At 39.3% G+C, this 23767-nt stretch overlaps 1 protein-coding gene and 2 pseudogenes across 1 annotated transcript; all 3 read left to right on the plus strand.

Moving 5' to 3' along the window:
* The first annotated feature begins 8414 nt into the window (after positions 1 to 8414).
* LOC148776517 (olfactory receptor 11H4-like) lies at positions 8415 to 9981 on the plus strand (annotated as a pseudogene).
* Positions 9982 to 16311: 6330 nt separating this feature from the next.
* Positions 16312 to 17339, plus strand: LOC129562588 (olfactory receptor 11H6-like). The gene has a single exon (XM_088840320.1). It carries the CDS (start codon positions 16327 to 16329, stop codon positions 17248 to 17250), a length of 924 nt encoding a protein of 307 aa, XP_088696446.1. The 5' UTR covers positions 16312 to 16326; the 3' UTR covers positions 17251 to 17339.
* Positions 17340 to 22420: 5081 nt separating this feature from the next.
* Positions 22421 to 23364, plus strand: LOC129562591 (olfactory receptor 11H7-like; annotated as a pseudogene).
* Positions 23365 to 23767: the final 403 nt, after the last annotated feature.

Raw genomic sequence — 23767 nt, forward strand, 5'->3', positions numbered from 1 at the left:
GGCCCACATCTCCATGACTGATTATAGGGCTGTAATTCTTTTCACTGGCTATCACATTGTCCAGCAGAAGTGCCCTGTTGCTTGCTATAACTGTTTCTTTTGAGTAATTCAGGAAAGGAGGGAGGAAAGGGAGTTTCAGCATTTAACTTTGTATATTGTAGGATGCTCAGGATCAGGCCCCTGGATTTTGATTCTATGTAAAGGAAAAAACATCAGTGAGAAGATACAGACTCAGTATTTGTTCCCAGCTTTGTCCATAATTAGTCTTATCATGAAGGATAAGTAACTTTTCTTCCTGTCTTGGCATCACTGTATTTCTTCTAAGACACCTACAAATTGACCCTAGCTACAGTGGAATTACATTTGAATATTAATATACTTTTGCAAACTTTTGTGGCTTTATGTTTCTGGATATGAAGTTTCAGTCACTAGTAACATAATAAGCTTGTTATATGAAATGTTGACTCTAGTGTCCAGCTATTCATCTCCCTCGGTTTAACAATCCCTGAAACTTTTTTTTCCCCCTGAAATTTTTTGCTTAGTGATTCATAAAAGAATGTTTCATTATTCAGAAATTTAGTGAACTAATTTGGTCTGAGAAGACTATTTAGAGTTGTACTAAGGAACTCAGGGGCTTCCCAGGTGGCACAGTGGTAGGAACCTGCCTGCAAATGCAGGAGACATAAGAGATTTGGGTTAAATTCTTGGGTCAGGAAGATCCCCTAGAGGAGGACATGGCAACCCACTCCAGGATTCTTGCCTGGAGAACCCCATGGACAGAGAAGCCTGGCAGGTGTCATTTCATGGGGTTGCAAAGAGTTGGACATGACTGAAGCTACTTAGCACACAGTAACTCATTTTCTACAGTGCCCCCAACTAAAGATAACATTCCCACTTACTCTCATGCACCTCACAAGTAATGTAACACTCCCTTTATTTATTCTCTGTTTCTTGAATCACAATGTTTCAATATCTTCTTCCTTTATATCATACCAAACTGTTTGTTTTTAAGTGCCAGAATATTCAAGGACATCAGTAAAATCAATCTGAGCAACCAGAGAGTTGCCCATAGCTTTACTGTGTGATATGTTGGAGCTGAGTAACTTTTTAATCACTAAAGCTTTTAAATAATTATGTAAAAAGTTTATACTATGTAATCATGTTTGTTGATAGTACTGTTATTAACAACAACAGCTATGAATTTTTTTAGGTCCAATTATATTTTAGGAACTGTATTTAGCATATATTAAATATACTCAACAGCATTTTCACAGGAACTCTGAAAAATAGGTGTTAACTTGCCCAAGAACACACAGTATGTCATGCTATTTGAACACAAATCAAGTTTACATTGTTTATTTTCCTTAAAGAAGGACCGTTGTGACCAACCTATAACGCATATTAAAAAACAGAGACATTATTTTGCCCACAAGGTCTGTCTAGTCAAAACTATTGTTTTTCCAGTAGTCATGTGTGGATGTGAGAGTTGGACTATAAAGAAAGCTGAACGCTGAAGAATTGATGCTTCTGTGGTGTTGGAGAAGACTCTTGAGAGTCCCTTGGACTGCAAGGGACTGCATCCCTTAGGATGAAACCAGTCCATCCTAAAGGAAATCAGTCCTGAGTGTTCATTGGAAAGACTGTTGTTGAAGCTGAAACTCAAATATTTGGCCACCTGATGCAAAGAAACGACTCATTTGAAAAGACCCTGATGCTGGGAAAGATTGAAGGCGGGAGGAGAAAGGGATGATAGAGGATGCAGTGGTTGGCTGGCATCACCGACTCAATGGGCATGAGTAAGAGTAAATTCTGGAAGTTGATGATGGACAGGGAGGCCTGACGTGCTGCAGTCCATGGGGTCGCAAAAAGTTGGACACGACTGAGCAACTGAACTGAACTGATGGTGATACAACAGGACTACTGAGTTAAGTATTATTGGATTTAGTCAATCAGTCAATCAGTTGTGAACTTAACCCAGTTGTGGTAAGTCACCACATAGGCTGCAGAGTAAATGTTCTCTTTTTTCCTCACCATCCCATGTGAGGGTCCATTTTTCTCCTAAAATGTCATTCTTAGCCCTTCCTCAGGAGGCTCATTTTTCTTTTTGGTTATATATGTAGCTGCTCACTCCACTACTCATCCATCCAAACAGAGAAAGCATTTTTTTGCTTTCTAATTGGCCTCCTGTGGAAGAAAGCTGAATGCAGAAGAATTGACGCTTTTGAACTGTGGTGCTGGAGAAGACTCTTGAGAGTCCCTTGGACTGCAAGGAGGTCCAACCAGTCCATTCTAAAGGAGATCAACCCTGGGTGTTCATTGGAAGGACTGATGCTAAAGCTGAAACTCCAATACTTTGGCCACCTCATGTGAAGAGTTGACTCACTGGAAAAGACTCTGATGCTGGGAGGAATTGGGGGCAGGAGGAGAAGGGGATAACAGAGAACGAGATGGCTGGATGTCATCACCGACTCGATGGACATGAGTTTGAGTGAACTCCGGGAGTTGGTGATGGACAGGGAGGCCTGGGGTGCTGTGATTCATGGGGTCGCAAAGAGTCGGACACGACTGAGAGACTGAACTGAACTGATACCCAGAACAGATTCAAAAAACATTTGGGAGGGAAAAATCAACAGGAGTTGGTGATTGATTGCATACAGGAACTGACAAAATTAGAAAGTGCTTTGAATGACTCAAGTTTCTGACTTTAGCAAATCCTGTCAAGGCTATGGTTTTTCCAGTGGTCATGTATGGATGTGAGAGTTGGACTGTGAAGAAAGCTGATCGCCGAATAATTGATGCTTTTGAACTGTGGTGCTGGAGAAGACTCTTGAGAGTCCCTTGGACTGCAAGGAGATACAACCAGTCCATCTTAAAGGAGATCAATCCTGGGTGTTCATTGGAAGAACTGATGCTAAAGCTGAAACTCCAATATTTTGGCCACCTCATGCGAAGAGTTGACTCACTGGAAAAGCCTCTTATGCTGGGAGGGATTGGGGGCAGGAGGAGAAGGGGATGACAGAGAATGAGATGGCTGGATGGCATCATTGACTCTATGGACATGAGTTTGAGTGATGCAAAGAACTGACTCATTTGAAAATGAGTTAGTGATGGACAGGGAGGCCTGGCATGCTGTGATTCATGGGGTTGCAAAGAGTCAGACATGACTGAGCAACTGAACTGAACTGAAATGGATTAGTGAATGGAGAGTAAGTAGTTCCATTCACAAAATTTGAATAGTAAGGGGAAAAGGAAAAGATGGAATAAGGAGAAGTAGTGATCAACTATACTCCAATAAAAAAAATTAATTTCAAAAGGAGAAGGGCTGAACAGAATGTTAATAATAGGCCTGAAAATATAAAAGAGGGTAAGTAACTCAGTTCAGTTCAGTTCAATCACTCAGTCATGTCTGACTCTTTGCAACCCCATGGACTGCAGCACGCCAAGCCTCCTTGTCCATCACCAACTCTCGGAATTTACTCAAACTCATGTCCATTGAGTTGGTGATGCCATCCAACCATCTCATCCTCTGTCATTCCCTTCTCCTCCTGCCTTCATTCTTTCCCAGCATCAGGGTCTTTTCAAATGAGTCAGCTCTTCGCATCAGGTGGCCAAAGTATTGGAGTTTCAGCTTCAGCATCAGTCCTTCCAATGAATATTGAGGACTGATTTTCTTTAGGATGGACTGGTTGGATCTCCTTGCAGTCCAAGGGACTCTCAAGAGTCTTCTCCAACACCACAGTTCAAAAGCATCAATTCTTCAGCCCTCAGCTTTCTTTATAGTCCAACTCTCACATCCATACATGACTACTACGTACTACATCCATACTACATCTACATCCATACTACATACACACTACATCCATACATGACAAAACATGGTCCACTGGAGAATGGCAAACCACTTCAGTATTCTTGCCTTGAGAACCCCATGAACAGTGTAAAAAGGGTAAGTAACTAGGGAGGCTTATATTTAGAATGGACACTCACATATGACAGGGACATGAGGCAAGTGGGGATCAGATCTCAAGTTTGGTCAGTCACAAGTCTGTGCCCAATGAGTTCAGATTAGAGGCTCAGTGATGGTGATGTTCGTAAATTCAGTAGGTTAGCTTTTCAGTGACAGAACTGTCACAAAATTCATTCAACCATTAATTTATTGAGCAAGTGCATACTAAGCACCAGAAACTCAGTCAACTGAGAATGTAAAGATAAATTTAACATCATTTATGAATTATAAAAGTCTTCCGTCTAGAGGAAACACACAGTCATTGTGGCATATGCTCTAGTATGGGTGTGAATAACATGTTATGGAACTATTAAGCAGGAATTTTTCTTTTATGTAAAAGGGTTTCGCTTTGTTGACTTCAGTAAATGATGGGCATCAAAGGATATCTAAAAATCTTCATCATCAAAAATTAGGACACAATACATTGATTAGTTTAATAATTAAATGTAGAATCATTATAACCTCACTTTATGGATCAAGTATACTAAGATAATATGGAGAAATAACTCCAGAAAGAATGAAGGGATGGAGTCAAAGCAAAACAAATACCCAGTTGTGGATGTCACTGATGCTAGAAGCAAGGTCCGATGCTGTAAAGAGCAATATTGCATAGGAACCTGGAATGTTAGGTCCATGAATCAAGGCAAATTGGAAGTGGTCAAACAGGAGTTGGCAAGAATGAACGTCGACATTCTAGGAGTCAGTGAACTAAAATGGACTGGAATGGGTGAATTTAACTCAGATGACCATAATATCTACTACTGTGGGCAGGAATCCCTTAGAAGAAATGGAGTAGCCATCATGGTCAACAAAAGAGTCCGAAATGCAGTACTTGGATGCAATCTTAAAAACGACAGAATGATTTCTGTTCGTTTCCAAGGCAAACCATTCAATATTACAGTAATCCAAGTCTATGCCCCAACCACTAATGCTGAAGAAGCCGAAGTTGAACAGTTCTATGAAGACCTACAAGACCTTTTAGAACTAACACCCAAAAAAGATGTCCTTTTCATTATAGGGGACTGGAATGCAAATGTAGGAAGTCAAGAAACACCTGGAGTAACAGGCAAATTTGGCCTTGGAGCCCGAAATGAAGCAGGGCAAAGGCTAATAGAGTTTTGCCAAGAGAAGGCACTGGTCATAGCAAACACCCTCTTCCAGCAACACAAGAGAAGACTCTACACATGGACATCACCAGATGGTCAACACCAAAATCAGATGGATTATATTCTTTGCAGCCAAAGATGGAGAAGCTGTATACAGTTAGCAAAAACAAGACGAGGAGCTGACTGTGGCTCAGATCATGAATTGCTTATTGCCAAATTCAGACTTAAATTGAATAAAGTAGGGAAAACCACTAGACCATTCAGATATGACCTAAATCAAATCCCTTATGATTACACAGTGGAAGTAAGAAACAGATTTAAGGGTCTAGATCTGATAGATAGAGTGCCTGATGACCTCTGGACAGAGGTTCGTGACATTGTACAGGAGACAGGGACCAAGACCATCCCCATGGAAAAGAAATGCAAAAAAGCAAAATGGCTGTCTGAGGAGGCCTTACAAATAGCTGTGAAAAGAAGAGAAGCAAAAAGCAAAGGAGAAAAGGAAAGATATAAGCATCTGAATGCAGAGTTCCAAAGAATAGCAAGGAGAGATAAGAAAGCATTCCTCAGCGATCAATGCAAAGAAATAGAGGAAAACAACAGAATAGGAAAAACAAGAGATCTTTTCAAGAAAATTAGAGATATCAAGGGAACATTTCATGCAAAGATGGGCTCGATAAAGGACAGAAATGGTATGGACCTAACAGAAGCAGAAGATATTAAGAAGAAGTGGCAAGAATACACAGAAGAACTGTACAAAAAAGATCTTCACGACAAAGATAATCACGATGGCGTGATCACTCACCTGGAACCAGACATCTTGGAATGTGAAGTCAAGTGGGCCTTAGAGAGCATCATGACGAACAAAGCTAGTGGAGGTGATAGAATTCGAATTGAGCTATTTCAAATCCTGAAAGATGATGCTGTGAAAGTGCTGCACTCAATATGCCAGCAAATTTGGAAAACTCAGCAGTGGCCACAGACCTGGAAAAGGTCAGTCTTCATTCCAATCCCAAAGAAAGGGAATGCCAAAGAATGCTCAAACTACCGCACAGTTGCACTCATCTCACATGCTAGTAAAGTCATGCTCAAAATTCTCCAAGCTAGGCTTCAGCAATATGTGAATCGTGAACTTCCAGATGTTCAAGTAGGTTTTAGAAAAGGCAGAGGCACCAGAGATCAAATTGCCAACATCCGCTGGATTATGGAGAAAGCAAGAGAGTTCCAGAAAAATATCTATTTCTGCTTCATTGACTATGCCAAGGCCTTTGACTGTGTGGATCACAAAAAACTGTGGAAAATTCTGAAAGAGATGGGAATACCAGACCACCTGACCTGCCTCTTGAGAAACCTGTGTGCAGGTCAGGAAGCAACAGTCAGAACTGGACATGGAACAACAGACTGGTTCCAAATAGGAAAGGGAGTACGTCAAGGTTGTATATTGTCACCCTGCTTATTTACCTTATATGCAGAGTACATCATGAGGAACTCTGGGCCAGAAGAAGCACAAGCTGGAATCAAGATTGCCGGGAGAAATATCAATAACCTCAGGTATGCAGATGACACCACCCTTATGGCAGAAAGTGAAGAGGAACTCAAAGGCCTCTTGATGAAAGTGAAAGAGGAGAGTGAAAAGGTTGGCTTAAAGCTCAACATTCAGAAAACAAAGATCATGGCATCTGGTCCCATCACTTCTTGGGAAATAGATGGGGAAACAGTGGAAACCGTGTCAGACTTTATTTTTTGGGGCTCCAAAATCACTGCAGATGCTGATCGTAGCCATGAAATTAAAAGACGCTTGCTCCTTGGAAGGAAAGTTATGACCAGCCTACATAGCATATTAAAAAGCAGGGACATTACTTTGCCAACCAAGGTCCATCTAGTCAAGGCTATGGTTTTTCCCATGGTCATGTATGGATGTGAGAGTTGGACTGTGAAGAAAGCTGATCACCGAAGAATTGATGCTTTTGAACTGTGGTGCTGGAGAAGATTCTTGAGAGTCCCTTGGACTGCAAGGATATCCAACTAGTCCATTCTAGAGGAGATCAATCCTGGGTGTTCATTGGAAGGACTTATGCTAAAGCTGAAACTCCAATACTTTGGCCACCTCATGTGACGAGTTGACTCACTGGAAAAGACTCTGATGCTGGGAGCGATTGGGGGTAGGAGGAGACGGGAAAGACGGAGAATGAGATGGCTGGATGGCATCACCAACTCGATGGACATGAGTTTGAGTGAACTCCGGGAGTTGGTGATGGACAGGGAGGCCTGGTGTGCTGTCGTTCATGGGGTCGCAAAGAGTCGGACACGACTGAGTGACTGAACTGAACTGAAGATAATATGCTCAAGAATATTAATTAGAGCATTTATTTTAATATAACACACTAAAACTCAAAATCTATCACTAAGAAGTTGATAAAATCTACAGAAAACAAGGCAGCCACTGAACTAATGTTGCAGAGTTATAATTTGGACATGGAAAAAATGCAAAATATATGAAGTTAAAAAAAACAGTTTATACAAGTACCCACCAACAGATATATGTGATATGTGGCGTGTGTGTGTGTGTGCGTGTGTGTTACCTATGTGTGCATGTGTATTAGTTGCTCAGTCATGTCCAACTCTTTTGCAATCCTTTGGATTTTAGCCTGCCAGACTCCTCGATCCTTGGGATTGTCTAGGCAAGAATACTGGAGTGTGTAGCCATTCCCTTTTCTCGGGGATCTTCCCAATCCAAGGATTGAAACCAGGTCTCCTGCATTTCAGGCAGATTCTTTCCTATCTGAGCGACCAGAGAAGCCCATATATTACCTGTATACATATATGTACTGGAATATAACTCAGCCATAAGAAAAGAATGAAATATTGCCATTTGCAGTAATGTTAGTGGACTATTATGCTTATAATGTTAGTGGAATATTATGCTTATAAAATAAGCCAGACAGAGAACTACAAATACTTTATGATACCATATGTTGGGCCCTAAAAAATAATACAAATGAATCTAATACAAACTGATAACCTTTTTCTTTTCACAGAAGGTAGTGCTTCTGAGTTTTCAAAGTTTTCAAAGGGAAGAGAGGATTTTTTTAACCTAATCCTTTGATAAACAAAATCCAAGTAATATAAAGATTCTATTGTTATGAACCCAATTTTATTGAAATTTGTTTTTTGGTGGCTTTTAAATAAGATAGGAGTTAACAGATGGGTTATTCCAAACTAATTGCAAAACAGCCAACATATATACCTTGCATAGGTTTCCTATAAGTTTTTCAAGAAACAGAGCAACTTATATATTGGTATTTTCTGTCTTCTATGCAGTCCTGGGATTCATGAACAATTCAGCAGCAAGCACCATTACGGAGTTTATCCTAGGCTTCCCTGGTTGTCAAGAGTTGCAGTATTTCCTCTTTTCACTGTTCTTTGGAATCTATATACTTACCATGGTGGGAAATGGGACCATTGTTTGCGCTGTGAGGAGGGACCAAAGGCTCCATACTCCAATGTATATTCTCCTAGGGAATTTCGCTTTCCTTGAAATCTGGTACATTACCTCACTGTGCCCAGTATGCTAATCAATTTCCTCTCAGAAACAAAAACCATCTCTTTTGTTGGCTGTTTCCTCTAGTTATAATTTTTTACTTCCCTTGGTACAACTGAGACATGTTTGCTCTGTATCATGGCATACGATCGGTATCTTGCTATCTGCCGCCCATTGCACTACCCAACCATCATGACCCAACAACTCTGCTCTGTATGGTTGTCTCTTTGCTGGGTATTTGGGTTCCTTAGTTACTCTGTCTCCACTGTGCAGCTCTCTCAGTTGCCTTTCTGTGGGCCCAATACCATCAGTCACTCTGTGTATGACATGGACCCACTGATGGCTCTGTCCTGCGTCCCAGCTCCTGTCACTGAGATTGTCTTCTGTGTCCTGAGCTCCCTCATTATCATGCTAACTCTTCTGTGCATCCTTGGCTCCTATCCCCTTTTATCGATGACTGTGTTTAAAGTCCCTTCAGCAGCAGGCCGACAGAAGGCCTTTTCTACTTGCGGATCACATCTGACAGTGGTGTGCTTATTCTTCGGGGCTCTTTTGGCAATGTATGTGAGCCCTACAGTTGATAACCCAGCTGAAATTCAGAAGATTATAACTTTGTTCTATCCCGTGGTGACTCCCTTCTTAAACCCTCTGATTTACAGCTTAAGAAACAAGGAGATGAAGGTTGCATTGAAGAAAGTCCTGAAAATAGAATGAATACAAACTAATCTACATGAGAACAAGCAAACCATTGTCCAGGCATAAAAGATTAATTTAGAAAGACTTCATATACTGTTGTTAATTTTCCAATGCACACAGTAAAGAAGACTTTTTTAGTGGGTTCCATTCATGTTTTATTCTTCAACTAACCTGGCAGAGCTAAACCTCAGCTGATTCAGATTGCATCCTAAGTATAATAACAATATTTTCAACATGGATAACTTCTTAGATAGTAATATGAGGGCATTATATTTGTCCTATTTCACACACTGTTTTAGTTTTGATTATTAGGGGAAGGAGGTAAAGCTAGACTAAGAGAAGTTATCCTAGGTGAATCATCATCAGTGTACTGAAGGCATTTCTTAAGACAGTGCAATATCCTTTAAAGTGAATAAATAATTGAATTTAAATGTCTAATGGCTACATAACCAAAAGATTTAGTAATAGAAAAAGTTTTTAATCCTCTTAGCTCCTCATGGCCCAGAATTTTCCAGATTAGGGACAGACTGAAAGTTTCATGCTTATATAAGTTATGTTTTCACATCATATAAAATAGTAATTTTTTTCAATTCAACAAAAATTTATTGAGCATCTATTCTAGATACTCTCATAGGCATTAGAGATACACTATGACTAAAATGGTCAAAACACTCTGTGTGGAGTTTATTTTCTAGTGAGAGACAGACAATAAAAAAATAAGCAAGAATGTTATTATGTGGGAAAGTGATAAACAATATGGAGAAAGGGAAAGGAAGACAGGAAGTGAGGGAGAAAAGGTTGAAATTTTAAATAGGACCATCAGGGAAGGCCACCAGGAGAAGGTTTCATTTAAACAAACGCTTGAAGGAGGTGAGGGAATGAGCTGTGTGCATAGCTGAGGGAAGAGCATTCCGTGCAGAGGGAGGCAAGTTCTCCACAAGACCCCTGAGGCAGGATTGTGTTCCAGTAACAGCGAGTAGTTTGGTTTGGTTTGAATAGAGAGATTATGAGGGAAATATCAGAGATGAAGTCAAAGAGAGCATACAGAGGGCCAAGCTGTACAGGCCCTTGTGAGCCATAGTAAGAATTTTGAATCCTGAATGAGCAGGAAAGCCTTTCTGAGCAGAGTTTTGAGCAGAGGAGTAATAGAATCGCATTATATTTTAAAAGGGTCATCACCATGGTTTCATTGACAGCAGACTAAATAGAGGCATGGGCATTTTAAAAATTGTTTATTTCTAGTTGTCAAATAAAACTTTGTATTTATTTTAAAAGAAATTTGTATCTGCAGCCTGATCTTGGGGATATATATTTGGGGAAGATGAAAAGTCAAGGAACTGGTTTGCCCAAGAGGAATGGAAAGTCCTCCTAGCCCCTCAGAAAGGAAATTCTAATTCTGGAATGATATTTCCATAACAAACTGGAGAGATAATGGAGTTAGGAATCCACTCCTGAGGCTCTTCCATCACAATCATATTATGATTAGATAGATATTTGCAAAATATTTTCCTATCTATTATTTCATTCTCATGTCAGCCCTGTGGAGAACAAAAAGAAAGTATGTATCTAATATTTGAAGAAATGAACTCAACAAGCTCTTATAGCTAGTGAGTAAAACCACTCAGGCCAGGACCTAGATTTTCTGTGTCCTAGTTTTCTGTCTCTTAGCCCACCACCTTCTCTTTAGGTTCAACTCTATTCAAACCCAGTGCCCCTTTTTAATCCCAGGTCACTCCCTTTCACATGATGCCTGATTAATCTTTTACACCATTTCCCTGCCTATCCCAGTTCTCTTTCAAAAGTCTCCCAGATGCCTAAAATTCTAAGCCTGTTTTCCTACATACATTATCTAAAACTCAGCTTCAGATGTCAATTATCCCTACAAATTTCATTCTTAATCCTTTCTCCAAACCATGCTCAACTAATTCCTGATCCTACTGAAACCCTTCCCAAACTTAGAAGCTCCGTCAAACATTCCCATCCTTAACCCACTCTTTAATGATCTATACAGTGGTTGTCAAACTTCAGCGTGCAGCAGAATCACATAAAGGTTTGTCCAAAGTGGGTTTCTGGGCCCTACACTGAGAGTTTCTGACTTACTAGGTAGGGGTGGGACCTGAGAGTTTGTATTTTAACAGGCTCTCAAGTGATGTTAATACTGCTGGGACGGGGACATTTTTAGACATTGTTCTCTCCTTATACAGCCTCACTCATAAACTCAGTAGTGTTCTCTACTCGAGTTCTTGCTATGATTGAATTCTTCCCCTCAGGTTTTCTGCCTCTTGTTTGTTCTCCTTAACCTGGTACCAATGAAAGAAATCATACTTCCTGTCTCTGAACCATTTCCAGTGCTAAATTTTCATTTTCACTAATATTGCATTATGTCAGTCAATAGCATTGCACATCCGCTTTTACAAAAAACTCAATTTGTTTCAAACAAATGTGTTCAAATTATCCTTAAAATTTAAAAGGGAGATTCTTTCTTGTATGTCAAATATAACAAATTTAAGTAACTTTGTATAGACAAAGATTTTTTTTTTAACTTAAGTCCTTACAGGTTAAATACCAAGAGTGAAATGGATGTACTTTGGAGAAAAGATCACAGACACAAACATACATACACACACTCTTAAATACACACACATTCTTTCTTTCTCTCTTTTTTTTTTAATCTCCTCTCTCATTAACCTGTCCCACTCTCTACCTCCCTTCCTGCACTCAGATCAGTTCTTTAGAGGAAGGTTATCACCACAAAGAAGAAAATTTTCCTGGCTTCTCTTGAATATTTATCCAGACCTCTGTATCTCACTAGTTAAACCACTGGGGAAATACAAACAAATATAGGGAGGATTAGGTGGATGCACAGAGATACATGCACAGGGAAACAGGTGCCTCCCAATGAACACACTAGGGAACTACGGATCCTATTCAAGAGAGGCTTGCAAACTTAATAATCACTGGCATGAAAAATACACTTCATCTTGTTCAGAATACTAAAGGAAACAAGTCTCTGGAGCCGCAAATGCTCCTATCCATCCGTGAATGAACTTTTAAATGGGGTAATGAGGACAATCTTGCGGCTAGAAATTCTCTCACAGCCTCCTCTTGGAGACAGAAGCATCATCAGGTATGTAAGGATAGTCTGCCTGCATCCTCCTGACACCCACTGCTGGAAGAGCACCTTATTCTTCTGTGAATCTGTTAGCTCTTTGTTCTTTACAGGAACAGGGTGTTAGGGCCTGCAGTTCTCTTCTCCCAACACACTCCTAAGGAGTTCTTGGCTGAAACATTAACATTAAAGGCTCACTCTGATATCACAGAATTCCCACCAGATAACTCACTTAAGGAAAATAGTGCTGACATGTCTTGGATATTCTGGAGGGAGAATTAACTATCCTTCAGTTAGAATGCAACCTGAGTCTTGAATCTCTTTCTTTCTAATATTGGTCAGTGAAGTTTTGATTGACAAATAACTTCAGCTAGAGCAATTAAAGCAGGTTGTTACTATTCTTTCAGAATTGTCCGCTAGTGACAAGTGATGAGTAGAAACTGAAAAAAAAGTAGGCCAGCAGATTCTTCTGTCCTTTGGATTTATCTATAGGTTAACCTTACAATATAAATATTTAAAGAAAGAAGAACCTTGCAATTATAATTTTTAAAGTGTCCTCCTCTGAGCAAGGTAGCTTAAATCCTAAGCAAGTGATTGGAGTTATAGAGGAGGACCTGGCTTCCTTATTAGTTCGTACAGAAAGAACTGCCCAGGTTCCTTTTTCCTCCTCTTCTCTCCAACTGTTCATTTGTTGTATCACTTGAGGTGAATAGTAAGAGGTGGATTTAACATTTATCATTTGAGAGACTCCCCTAATGGTCCAGTGGTTAAGACTCTGCACTTCACTGCAGGGAGAACAAGTTTAATCCCTAGTCAGGGGAACTAAAATCCCACATTCCACACAGGGCAGACAAAATAAATAAATTCATCATTTGAGCTTATAAAAGATATACTTTGGATCTGGAGGCAGTAGAAATGGATGCAGAGATTCCAAATCATCTGGGAAGTTCATTTATACATGTTTCTCTGATCCAATATTCCACAGTAACTAAAACTTCACTGCAGTACAAACATCAAAAGGTCATAAACATTATGAAGTCAAATGACCAAGTGGGAGTTAAGATTTATGAGGCTCAGTTCCAAGTCAAAAACCATGAATTGAAATTATATTTCTCATCTTGGTGCCAAGAACTTTCCAGTAGATGAATACAGTTAATTAATTCATATCTCATGTCACTGCCTTCTGTCTTAAAAAGCCGAAAATATCTCACTTATGTCAAATAAAATTGGTTATCATGCTACTGCATGCACTATGTAGATTTATCTAAGTTTAGTTCTAACTAGAATAAATGTCTCTTTTAGGTGCATGGCACATAGTTGGGTATATGGTGAAATACACAGTTGAAGGAAGCTCCAGTCACATACAGTGTGACTATAAAAATGTAAGTGACAATATGGATAGTTACTATAAACCATAAATTCCAAAAAGGGATGAATTTTATTTCCTGTGCTTACCATTATTCCAGAATTTGTACACTGCTAGAAATATAATAAAAAGTAAATAAACATTTATGAAACACACAAATGAATAAGTAAAATGGATAACATGCTACTATTTAAATTCATTATTCAACATTTTTTGCTGAAAGCCTAGCAACTATATTTTCCAAGCTAATGACAGTATGTGGCCTGGCAAATATAAGTATAGTTATGGAAAGCATATTTGAAATTATACCTCTCCTAAAAGTTTTAATACATATGGTCATTGCAATTGTAGTCCATTGAACTAAACTGCTTGGACAAAATTTAAATTTTCATGTTTATGAGTCATGCTTATAGAGGCAACCTTTGTCATCATAATTCTAAAAATACTGTTAATCAATACAAATATCCAAAGCTACCTTGGCAATAAAACATTTATCCTCTGAGTTTGCTCCAGGTTTGCTGAACTACTGAGAATCAAGCCCTTTGCACTCTGAAGATTGTATAAACTGCAAAAGGATGAAACTTTGTGAGTATCTTAACAACGACATTAATAAAATAGCCAATTATCCTACTTTGTAGTTAATATATTATGGATTTAAAATAATGATGGTGGCTTACCCAGTCAAATATTTTGATCTTTAACCAGGAAACTCTAGGACATAGAAATTAACCTATACCAAGAGTTTTAGGAAGGTTTTTAGCAAATTATCCAAGTTTATAGTCCTGTCCCAAATCCTAAATCCGCCAGTATGAGAAACATCTTTCTGGTCTTAGCATAACATAAAGTAACCTCTCTATTCATTATTAAATTAGGTAAAAGCAAGATAATGAGCAGACAAGTTATGGTATTTAGGGCTTTCAGTTCAGTTCAGTTCAGTACAGTCACTCAGTCGTGTCCGACTCTTTGCGACCCCATGAACCACAGCACGCCAGGCCTCCCTGTCCATCACCAACTCCCGGAGTTCACTCAAACTCATGTCCATCAAGTCGGTGATGCCATCCAGCCATCTCATTCTCTGCCGTCCCCGTCTTCTCCTACCCCCAATCCCTCCTAGCATCAGACTTAATTCCTAGTAAAAATGAAGTCATGTGGTTTTACATTCTAGAGAAATTGACATGTCCAGCTGCAAGTTACCTCAAGAGCACAGTTACAATGTGAAATAGTGCAGCTTGGGGGACACATACCAGGAAAATGATGGCTTCCAAGTGAAATCATGTATAGAGGACATAATAGCTGCCATCAGTTATTTAAGTCCCCACCATCATCATAATGGAAGAGGAATTAGATTTATTTTGTGTAGCTTCAACAAGGGGCGTCCCAAGTAATAAAGGAGATTTTTTTTTTTTCCCAACAAAAAATAGTGCTTTGGGAGAACCAGCTCCTTAGGAGGGGATTGGGCCAAACTATTCAACAAATCCAGAAGCCACATAGCAGAATGTGACCTAGAGAAAGGTGGATAGATGGTTTTCAAACCATTTTATAGAATCCTGGGGATCTGCAGCACCTCCCTGAGAGCAGCAAAAGCAAGCAGGCTTAAGATTCCCACCCTGCATTCCCACTCTTACCTGCTTTTCAACTGGACTTCTACAGCTATTTGCTTCAGATCTATACTTAACTTTATTTCAAAGCAAAAAAGATATGTCTAAAGTTTATATTTGTATGTAGGCTATCCAAGGGATAATGATTTAAACATAAAAGATGAAACGTTACTAAGACTCAGGGTTATAGCAGTATTTAAAATGAAGTGGGATTTGTTTCAAACCCGTCTCCAAATAAGCCAGTGTATCTAAAAGCTACTGGTTTTGCACATTCAAGTAAACTCGTTAAATCTCTGATATTCCATTTTCTTAATTATTAAAAAAAAAAAAAAAAGATAAAGCACTCTTCTCCCTACTGCTCAAAGGGGTATTGAAAGTGAAAGCAAAAAATGAAAGTGTTAGTTGCTCAGTTCAGTTCACTTCAGTCGCTCAGTCGTGTCCGACTCTTTGTGACCCCATGAATCACAGCACCCCAGGCCTCCCTGTCCATCACCGACTCCCGGAGCTCACTCAAACCCATGTCCACAGAGTCAGTGATGCCATGCAGCCATCTCATTCTCTGTCGTCCCCTTCTCCTCCTGCCCCCAATCCCTCCCAGCATCAGAGTCTTTTCCAGTGAGTCAACTCTTCGCATGAGGTGGCCAAAGTATTGGAGCCTCAGCTTTAGCATCAGTCCTTCCAGTGAACACCCAGGACTGATCTCCTCTAGAATGGACTGGTTGGATCTCCTTGCAGTCCAAGGGACTCTAAAGAGTCTTCTCCAACACCACAGTTCAACTCTTTGCAACCCTAAACTTTGTACCTTTCCAAGCTATTTGTTAGCAAAACCTACAAATGTTCATGATTATTCATTGCTCTGTTAACTTCAGTTTCTCTAATAGCTTTGGGATCCCAGAACACAACAATGCATTTTGTGACTGAATTTGTTCTCCTGGGTTTCCCTGGTGAAAGGGAGATGCAGATGTTCTTCTTCTCATTAATCCTGGTGGTCTATCTCCTGATGCTGCTGGAGAATGGGGCTATTGTCTGTGCAGTGAAATGGGACAGGAGGCTTCACACACCCATGTACATCTTCTTGGGAAACTTTGCCTTCCTAGAGATCTGGTATGTTTCCTCCACTGTTCCAAACATGCTGGTCAACATCCTCTCTGATACCAAGACCATCTCCTTCACTGGCTGCTTCATCCAATTCTATTTCTTTTTTTCACTTGGTACAACAGAGTGTTTCTTCCTATCAGTTATGGCCTACGATCGGTACCTGGCCATCTGTTGCCCACTGCATCACCCCTCCATTATGACTGGGAAGTTCTGTGTGGTCCTGGTCTGTGTTTGTTGGGTGAGTGGATTTCTCTGCTATCCAGTCCCCATTGTCCTTATGTCCCAACTTCCCTTCTGTGGACCCAACGTCATCGACCACTTTGTGTGTGACCCAGGCCCATTGTTTGCACTGGCCTGCATCCCTGCTCCTTCCACTGAGCTGATTTGCTACACCTTCAACTCAGTGATTATTTTTGGCCCTTTCCTTTCCATCACGGGATCTTATACCCTGGTACTCAGAACTGTGCTTTGTTTTCCCTCTCATGCGGGTAGAACTAAAGCTTTCTCCACATGTGGGTCCCACCTAATGGTGGTGTCTTTGTTCTACGGAACGCTTATGGTGATGTATGTGAGCCCAACATCAGGAAACCCAGCAGGAATGCAAAAAATCATCACTTTGGTATACTCAGCAGTGACTCCGCTCTTAAATCCACTTATCTACAGTCTCAGAAACAAAGACATGAAAGATGCCCTAAAGAAAGTCCTGGAATTAAGAATTAATCAAAACTGAGACATCTTTAAAAGAGAAGCAGAACTGATTCAAATGTATTCTTTTTAATGGCTGAATAATACTCCATTGTGTATATGTACCAAAGCTTTCTTATCCATTCGTCTGCAGATGGACATCTAGGTTGCTTCCATGTCCTGGCTATTATAAACAGTGCTGCAATGAACATTGGAGTACATGTGTCTCTTTCAATTCTGGTTTCCTCGGTGTGTATGCCCAGGAGTGCGATTGCTGGATCATATGGCAGTTCTATTTCCAGTTTTTTGAGCAATCTCCATACTGTTCTCCATAGTGGTATACAAGACAGCAAAAGAGACACAGATGTATAGAACAGTCTTTGGGACTCTGTGGGAGAGGGTGAGGGTGGGATGATTTTGGAGAATGGCATTGAAACACGTATGTTGTCATATGTGAAACGAATCACTAGTTCAGGGTCAATGCATGTTATAGGATGCTGGGGGCTGGCATGAGGGGATGACCCAGAGGGAGGATGGAGGGAGGAGGGAGGTGGGAGTGGGGTTCAGGAGGGGGAACTTATGTGAACCCGGGGCAAATTCATGTCAATGTATGGCAAAACCAACCAATATAATATTGTAAAATAATTTGCCTCCAATAAAAAATAATTACCAAAAAAAAAAGTAAATAAAGGATCGAATTATATAAAAAAAAAAAAAGAGAAGCAGAATTCATCATTTCTGACCTTAACTATTTATAGTAACAATGATAGAGAATGGCTACAATAAGTCATATTTAGGCTCACAATAAAGGTAAAGCCTTGTTTTTCACAGTTCCTTAGCAGTTCAAGTTCAGCTCTTCAATGATAAATGCTGAATAAACATTTTAAACATGTACAACATCACTGAGGAATTATATGGTGTTATTATATATAGATATTTTTTATGTAAGTGTGATGTATCTTTGCTGGTTTAATCTTATCTGGTGAAAGAATCAAATGAATGGGAGCCTTTCACGAATGGGTGCAATCCTCTAAATTCAGAAAATAAGTATTATTAAAGAAAATGGGTCAATAGGCCACCAAATTAAAATACATAATGATGGAAATTACCCATTGTTTGAGGTTGTCTTCACACCAAAAACAGTATACTTTATACCTCTATCACTTACAGATAAAGTACAGACGCTTCTTCCTGCCTTCCAAGTGCTCACTCAATAGATATTCCATTGAGTCTTCTCTCTTGCTTATCCACTAAGGCCCTGCACTTCACAATGATCAATCTTCTTATTTCACCTTGAATAATCTTTCCCCCAATTGTGCATTTTTACTCACAGTGCTTCCTCCTAAATCAACTGTGACAACCCCATTACCACTGTGGTATGGAGTAACAATGCCTTAAACATATTTTTGTGCTTCTCAGAAGGCTATCAGACAAAGTCTAAGAAAAATATCTAGAGGAAATTATACCAATAACAAATTCTATTTTTTTGCCCAAACCCTATCCTGTGACAGGAAAGTCAGAAACTAAGAGGCCAATCTACTTAAAATGAGAGAACACCTCCTTAGTTAAGGCCATCCTGGGAGTGAAATTAGGTGTTCATAGGGAGAACAGGGAGATAGGCCTTTGGTGCTCGGTGATGAAATACTCTAGTACAGTGTTTCTCAAACCTTTCCAGCACCAAAGCATGGTTGGCACCAGTGGTCAGAGAACATGGGGCATGTAGAGACAATATTTTTTTTAATTAAAAATTTTATCTTAAAAATTATACTTTTTGTTTCATGGCATATACACCTATTTGGCATAATACAAAACTAACTCCTCTGAGTAAAACTGTCCCTTCCTCAGAAGATATTAATTAGGCACTTTTTGTATCCCACAGCACAAAATCACATATACTTGCTTGAAAAACACAGACTTAAGAAGACCACAGTGTCCCCCCAGAGTAGCACGTTATTTCTAATAATCCCTATGAGCCAGCCTATCAGAAATGTTAATGAAACCTCTAGGCAAGAAGAAGGAAGGTCCTTAGGGGAAACATGAAAACTTAGAGGATCACACTTAAGAAAGAAATAACTGAGAGTTCCCACCAGTGGCCAAAATGATGCATACATGAAGACCAGCACATAGTTACAACATACTCTGTAGGAAGCAGGTCACCAGAATCTGTGGTGCAAGAGAAGTGAAAGAAGATATGCATGAAGTTCTCACCCAGGGCTTCCACATTAAGACCAGTGTAAACATATGATATGCTCAAGAGATTGAGTATCAAAGAATATTGGTCTGTCTTTCAGCTTAAGAACACCCCCCCCCCAAAAAAAAAAAAAAAAAAAACTCAGAGAATTTAGATCACCATGGAACTCACATTCTCCAAAATAAGCACACTAAATGGTACCAAAGTCATCTACCTGTCTTCCCCTTTTTAGGAAGTGGCTGGGTCATCAACAATGGTGTGACTTTAATAGATACTTTGAACAAAATAGTATGAAACTGGCTCTATCCACTGGGGCTGAACCCAAGAGAAAATAGAAGTGGAGGGCTTTTCTCGGAATCCTCTCTTAGCTTCTCCACCTTTGTCCACCCATCTGCAACTTCAAGAAAAGTAGCATTAATAAATTCTTCTAATAATAAAATCAAATTAGTGTACATGAAGACTGAGATTCACATAGGGTTTAATGGTGAATATATTAAGTATTGCGTCTCATAATTATGTTGGAAATTATCTGTGAAATTAATTTACAATGCTTTCACTAGAGTTGGGTGATAGCTTTTCTGTGAGGTCTTTTTTATTTTTATTTTATGTCAAAAAAAGTGGTCTGTAGCTCAAATACTTTGAAGTTTTTGAGTTATAGTCTGTGAGTCAGACTGTGAATTCAAGTCATCTGTTGCTGCTGTTCCAGAGGTAAGTGGCTACTCTTTGTTTCACCACTTTCTTGTATTGTTAGGAATAGTGGACACTAGCTTAAAAAGCACCAGGTTCCAATAGAGGGAGCCATCCTTTCAAATGTCTCACCAAAATGGGCATCAATGCAAGTTAGTTTAGTTCATAATCATCCCAGTTTAAAAAATTAAAAAGAATTTATCTCCATCTTTGAATTTCCTTCTCTTCCTGGTTTCTTGTTCACAGGACTACAAACTGCTCCGACACAACCATCTCAATGGGAAGCTTACATTTGCTTCTAGATGAGGACTGTAGTTCATTTTATGCATTACTAATTTAATGAGGCTGCAACATCTATATCATTATAAATATGCTTATCTTTAAATAAGACATATATATTAAATATACAGCCTCACTGAATAGAAGGAATTTTTTCTATTTGATTATGTTGAATACTATATTCTGTATATACCACTTCACTTTCATATATCACTTTACCAAAATTATTTTTAAGGAAAATTTCTTCTTATTAGTCAAAAAACTAAAGATATCTTGTTAAAGATGTCTAGAGATTTCATTATGTTAATGCTATCATTATGATCTTTATTCTGAGTTGTGTTTGCTTCTTAAAAGGATATCTTCTTTGGTGATGATATTCTAAAGGAAATAAGGGCAAATTTTGGAATTTGGTAAATAATTATTTTTAAAACATCTTCGATTCAATTGTTTTCTGCTATTTTGAAAATTGAAAGATATTGTTTAAATAAAGTGGGACTTTCATGTGGCCCAGTAGCTGAGATTCTGAGCTACCAATCCAGGGGGCCTGGGTTCAATCACTGGTCAGGGAATTAGACCCCCACATGACACAACTAAGAGTCCTCAAGCTGCAACTAAAGACCCTGCATGCCACAACTAAGACCCAGTGCAGCCAAATGAATAAGTATCTTTGCATAAATAAACAGACTAAAATACAGTCTTTCAAACAGTGCATTTTAAGGGAACATGTGACAGCAGTAAGAAGAGCTTTAGAAGAAACTCTCTTGGTTATTTTAGTGTTGTTGTTTTTTTTGCACTACATCTTGTATGTTATATTCATCCTTCAGTTCAGTCACTCAGTACGTCCAACTCTTTGTGATCCTGTGGACTGCAGCACGCCAGGCCTCCCTGTCCATCACCATCTCCTGGAGTTTACTCAAACTCATGTCCATTGAGTCGGGGATGCCATCCAACCATCTCATTCTCTGTTGTCCCCTTCTCCTCCTGCCTTTAATCTTTCCCAGCATCAGGGTTTTTTCAAATGAGTCAGTTCTTCACATCAGTTGGCCAGAGTATTGGAGTTTCAGCTCCAGTATCAGTTCTTCCAAAGAATATTCACCTTAATGACATATATTTTGTCATTAAGTGTATATGGAACCAGACAAATTAAGCATTAGTCAATCAGTCATGTCTGACTCTGCGACCCCATAGACTGTGGCCCACCCAAGCTCCTTGGTCCATGGGATTTTCCAGGCAAGAATACTGGAGTGGGTTACCATACCTTTCTCCAGGGGATCTTCCCAACCCAGGAAACAAACCTGGGTCTCCTGTATTGCAGGCAGACTTTTTACTGTCTGAGCATCCAAGGAAGCCCTGTGATAAATTATCACATGAAATTAATCATAATGAGGTGAGCAATAATGACTTTCACTGCAAAAAATAAAAGATTAAATACCAAGTTGTTAATGAGCCATGGTGCAATATAACTGTCTTTAAATAAGAGATTTCAAAATATATTAAATAATTTATTATCTGAATATTCTATTTTTTTAATTTTCTTCTGGTATCATAGGGGAAAAATGATAGAAAATCTCCTAATGAAAATAGTTCAAAAAAAAAGAGAGAGAATCTGAAATAATAATGCCAGAGCTAAAATCACTTAAATCTGTAGGAAGTGTCAGATTCAATCTATTTTTTAATGATAGCCTATGTGTCCTCTCATTTTGAACTGAATGGCATTAATTGCCCTTATATATGAAGTTTTTACTAAAAAAAAAAAGACATAAGACATGAGACAAATAATTTTTATCTCTATTTCAAGATTTCTTTATTTGAAAAAGAGATGAAATTTAACAGATTTGGTCCACTGGTAAAGAAAGTTCAAGCAGCCTAGAGTTATACTTTTACAAAGAGTCAGGGCCAAAGGGCTTATTCGGAATAGGACAAGATTTACCCAAAACATGTTTTAGAATATTTGATACGTTTTCCTGAATGAATCAAACTGCCTGCCCTAAGAAAAATTTCAAATGCCTTAGCAGTAAAGTGAATTGTCTATCTGTCTTCTCTCCACAGTCTGGGGACCATGAATAAGTCAGGAATATCTACTGTGACACAGTTTGTCTTGTTGGGCTTTCCTGCTCCCTGGAAAATGCAGATCATCTTCTTCTCAATGATTCTGTTGATCTACATCTTAACTCTAACTGGGAACATAGCCATCATTTGTGCTGTGAGGTGGGACCACAGACTCCATACCCCTATGTACGTGTTCCTGGCCAACTTCTCCTTCCTAGAGATCTGGTATGTGACCTGCACAGTCCCCAGTATGCTGGTCAACTTTCTTTCCAAAACCAAAACCATATCCTTCTCTGGTTGCTTCACTCAATTCTACTTCTTCTTTTCCCTGGGCACAATTGAATGCTTCTTCCTCTGTGTCATGGCTTATGATCACTACCTTGCCATCTGTCGTCCACTGCACTATCCCACCATCATGACTGGGAAACTCTGTGCCATTTTAGTATTTCTTTGTTGGCTCACTGATTTCTTAGAACATTCAGTTCCTATTCTCTTCATTTCTCAACTACCCTATTGCGGTCCCAACATCATTGATCACTTTCTGTGTGATGTGGACCCACTGATGGCATTGTCCTGTGCCAGATCACCCACTATAGAGCATGTATTCCATTCTGTGAGCTCTCTTATCATCATTCTGACCATTTTGTACATCCTTGGATCCTATACCTTGGTGCTCAGAGCTGTGCTTCGGGTTCCTTCTTCAGCTGGGCGGCAAAAGTCCTTTTCTACCTGTGGATCCCACTTAGTTGTTGTATCTCTGTTCTATGGAACCATTATGGTGATGTATGTGAGCCCACATCTGGCAACTCAGTTGCTATGCATAAAATCATTGCACCGATATACTCTGTAGTGACACCAGTCTTAAATCCCCTCATTTACAGCCTACGCAACAGGGACATGAAATTTGCCCTCCATCAGGTCCTCTGTGCAATGAGAATTATGCAAACTTCATGAAAAGGTTTTGTGAAACTCAGTGACTCTCTTCCTGAAAGTGGTAAAAAAAAAAAAAACATTTTCTTCCAATCCAAACTGATTTGGTTCTATTCATAATCATCATGGTACTTTTGTGAACAGCAAGATTTATCACATATTTGATTATATTCCGATGCACTTTTAGTTTCATAAATGTGGTTCCATAGGAAGAGACTGCCACCTGACCATATGGTAAAAATAACTTAAAAATTCTTAATATTTGCTTCCAGGAAGATTTCAACTTTTTCATTGTGAAATCTCTGGCCACACAATTTTAAGAGATACAAATCAAATTGGTTATTTGCTTGCATGGCTGTCTAACACTTTGTTTAAAGGACACATAACACAGGGACTTCTCTGGTGGTCCAGTGGTTAAGACTCTGTG

The sequence above is a fragment of the Moschus berezovskii genome, chromosome 9 (genome assembly GCF_049115385.1).
Source record: "Moschus berezovskii isolate FMDL1 chromosome 9, NW_MosBer_1.0, whole genome shotgun sequence".
In the NCBI taxonomy this organism is placed as follows: domain Eukaryota; kingdom Metazoa; phylum Chordata; class Mammalia; order Artiodactyla; family Moschidae; genus Moschus; species Moschus berezovskii.

Bases quoted from the DNA above. Each gene is read 5' to 3' on its own strand.
- LOC129562588 (XM_088840320.1), top strand. From the start codon at position 16,327: ATGCATTTTGTGACTGAATTTGTTCTCCTGGGTTTCCCTGGTGAAAGG.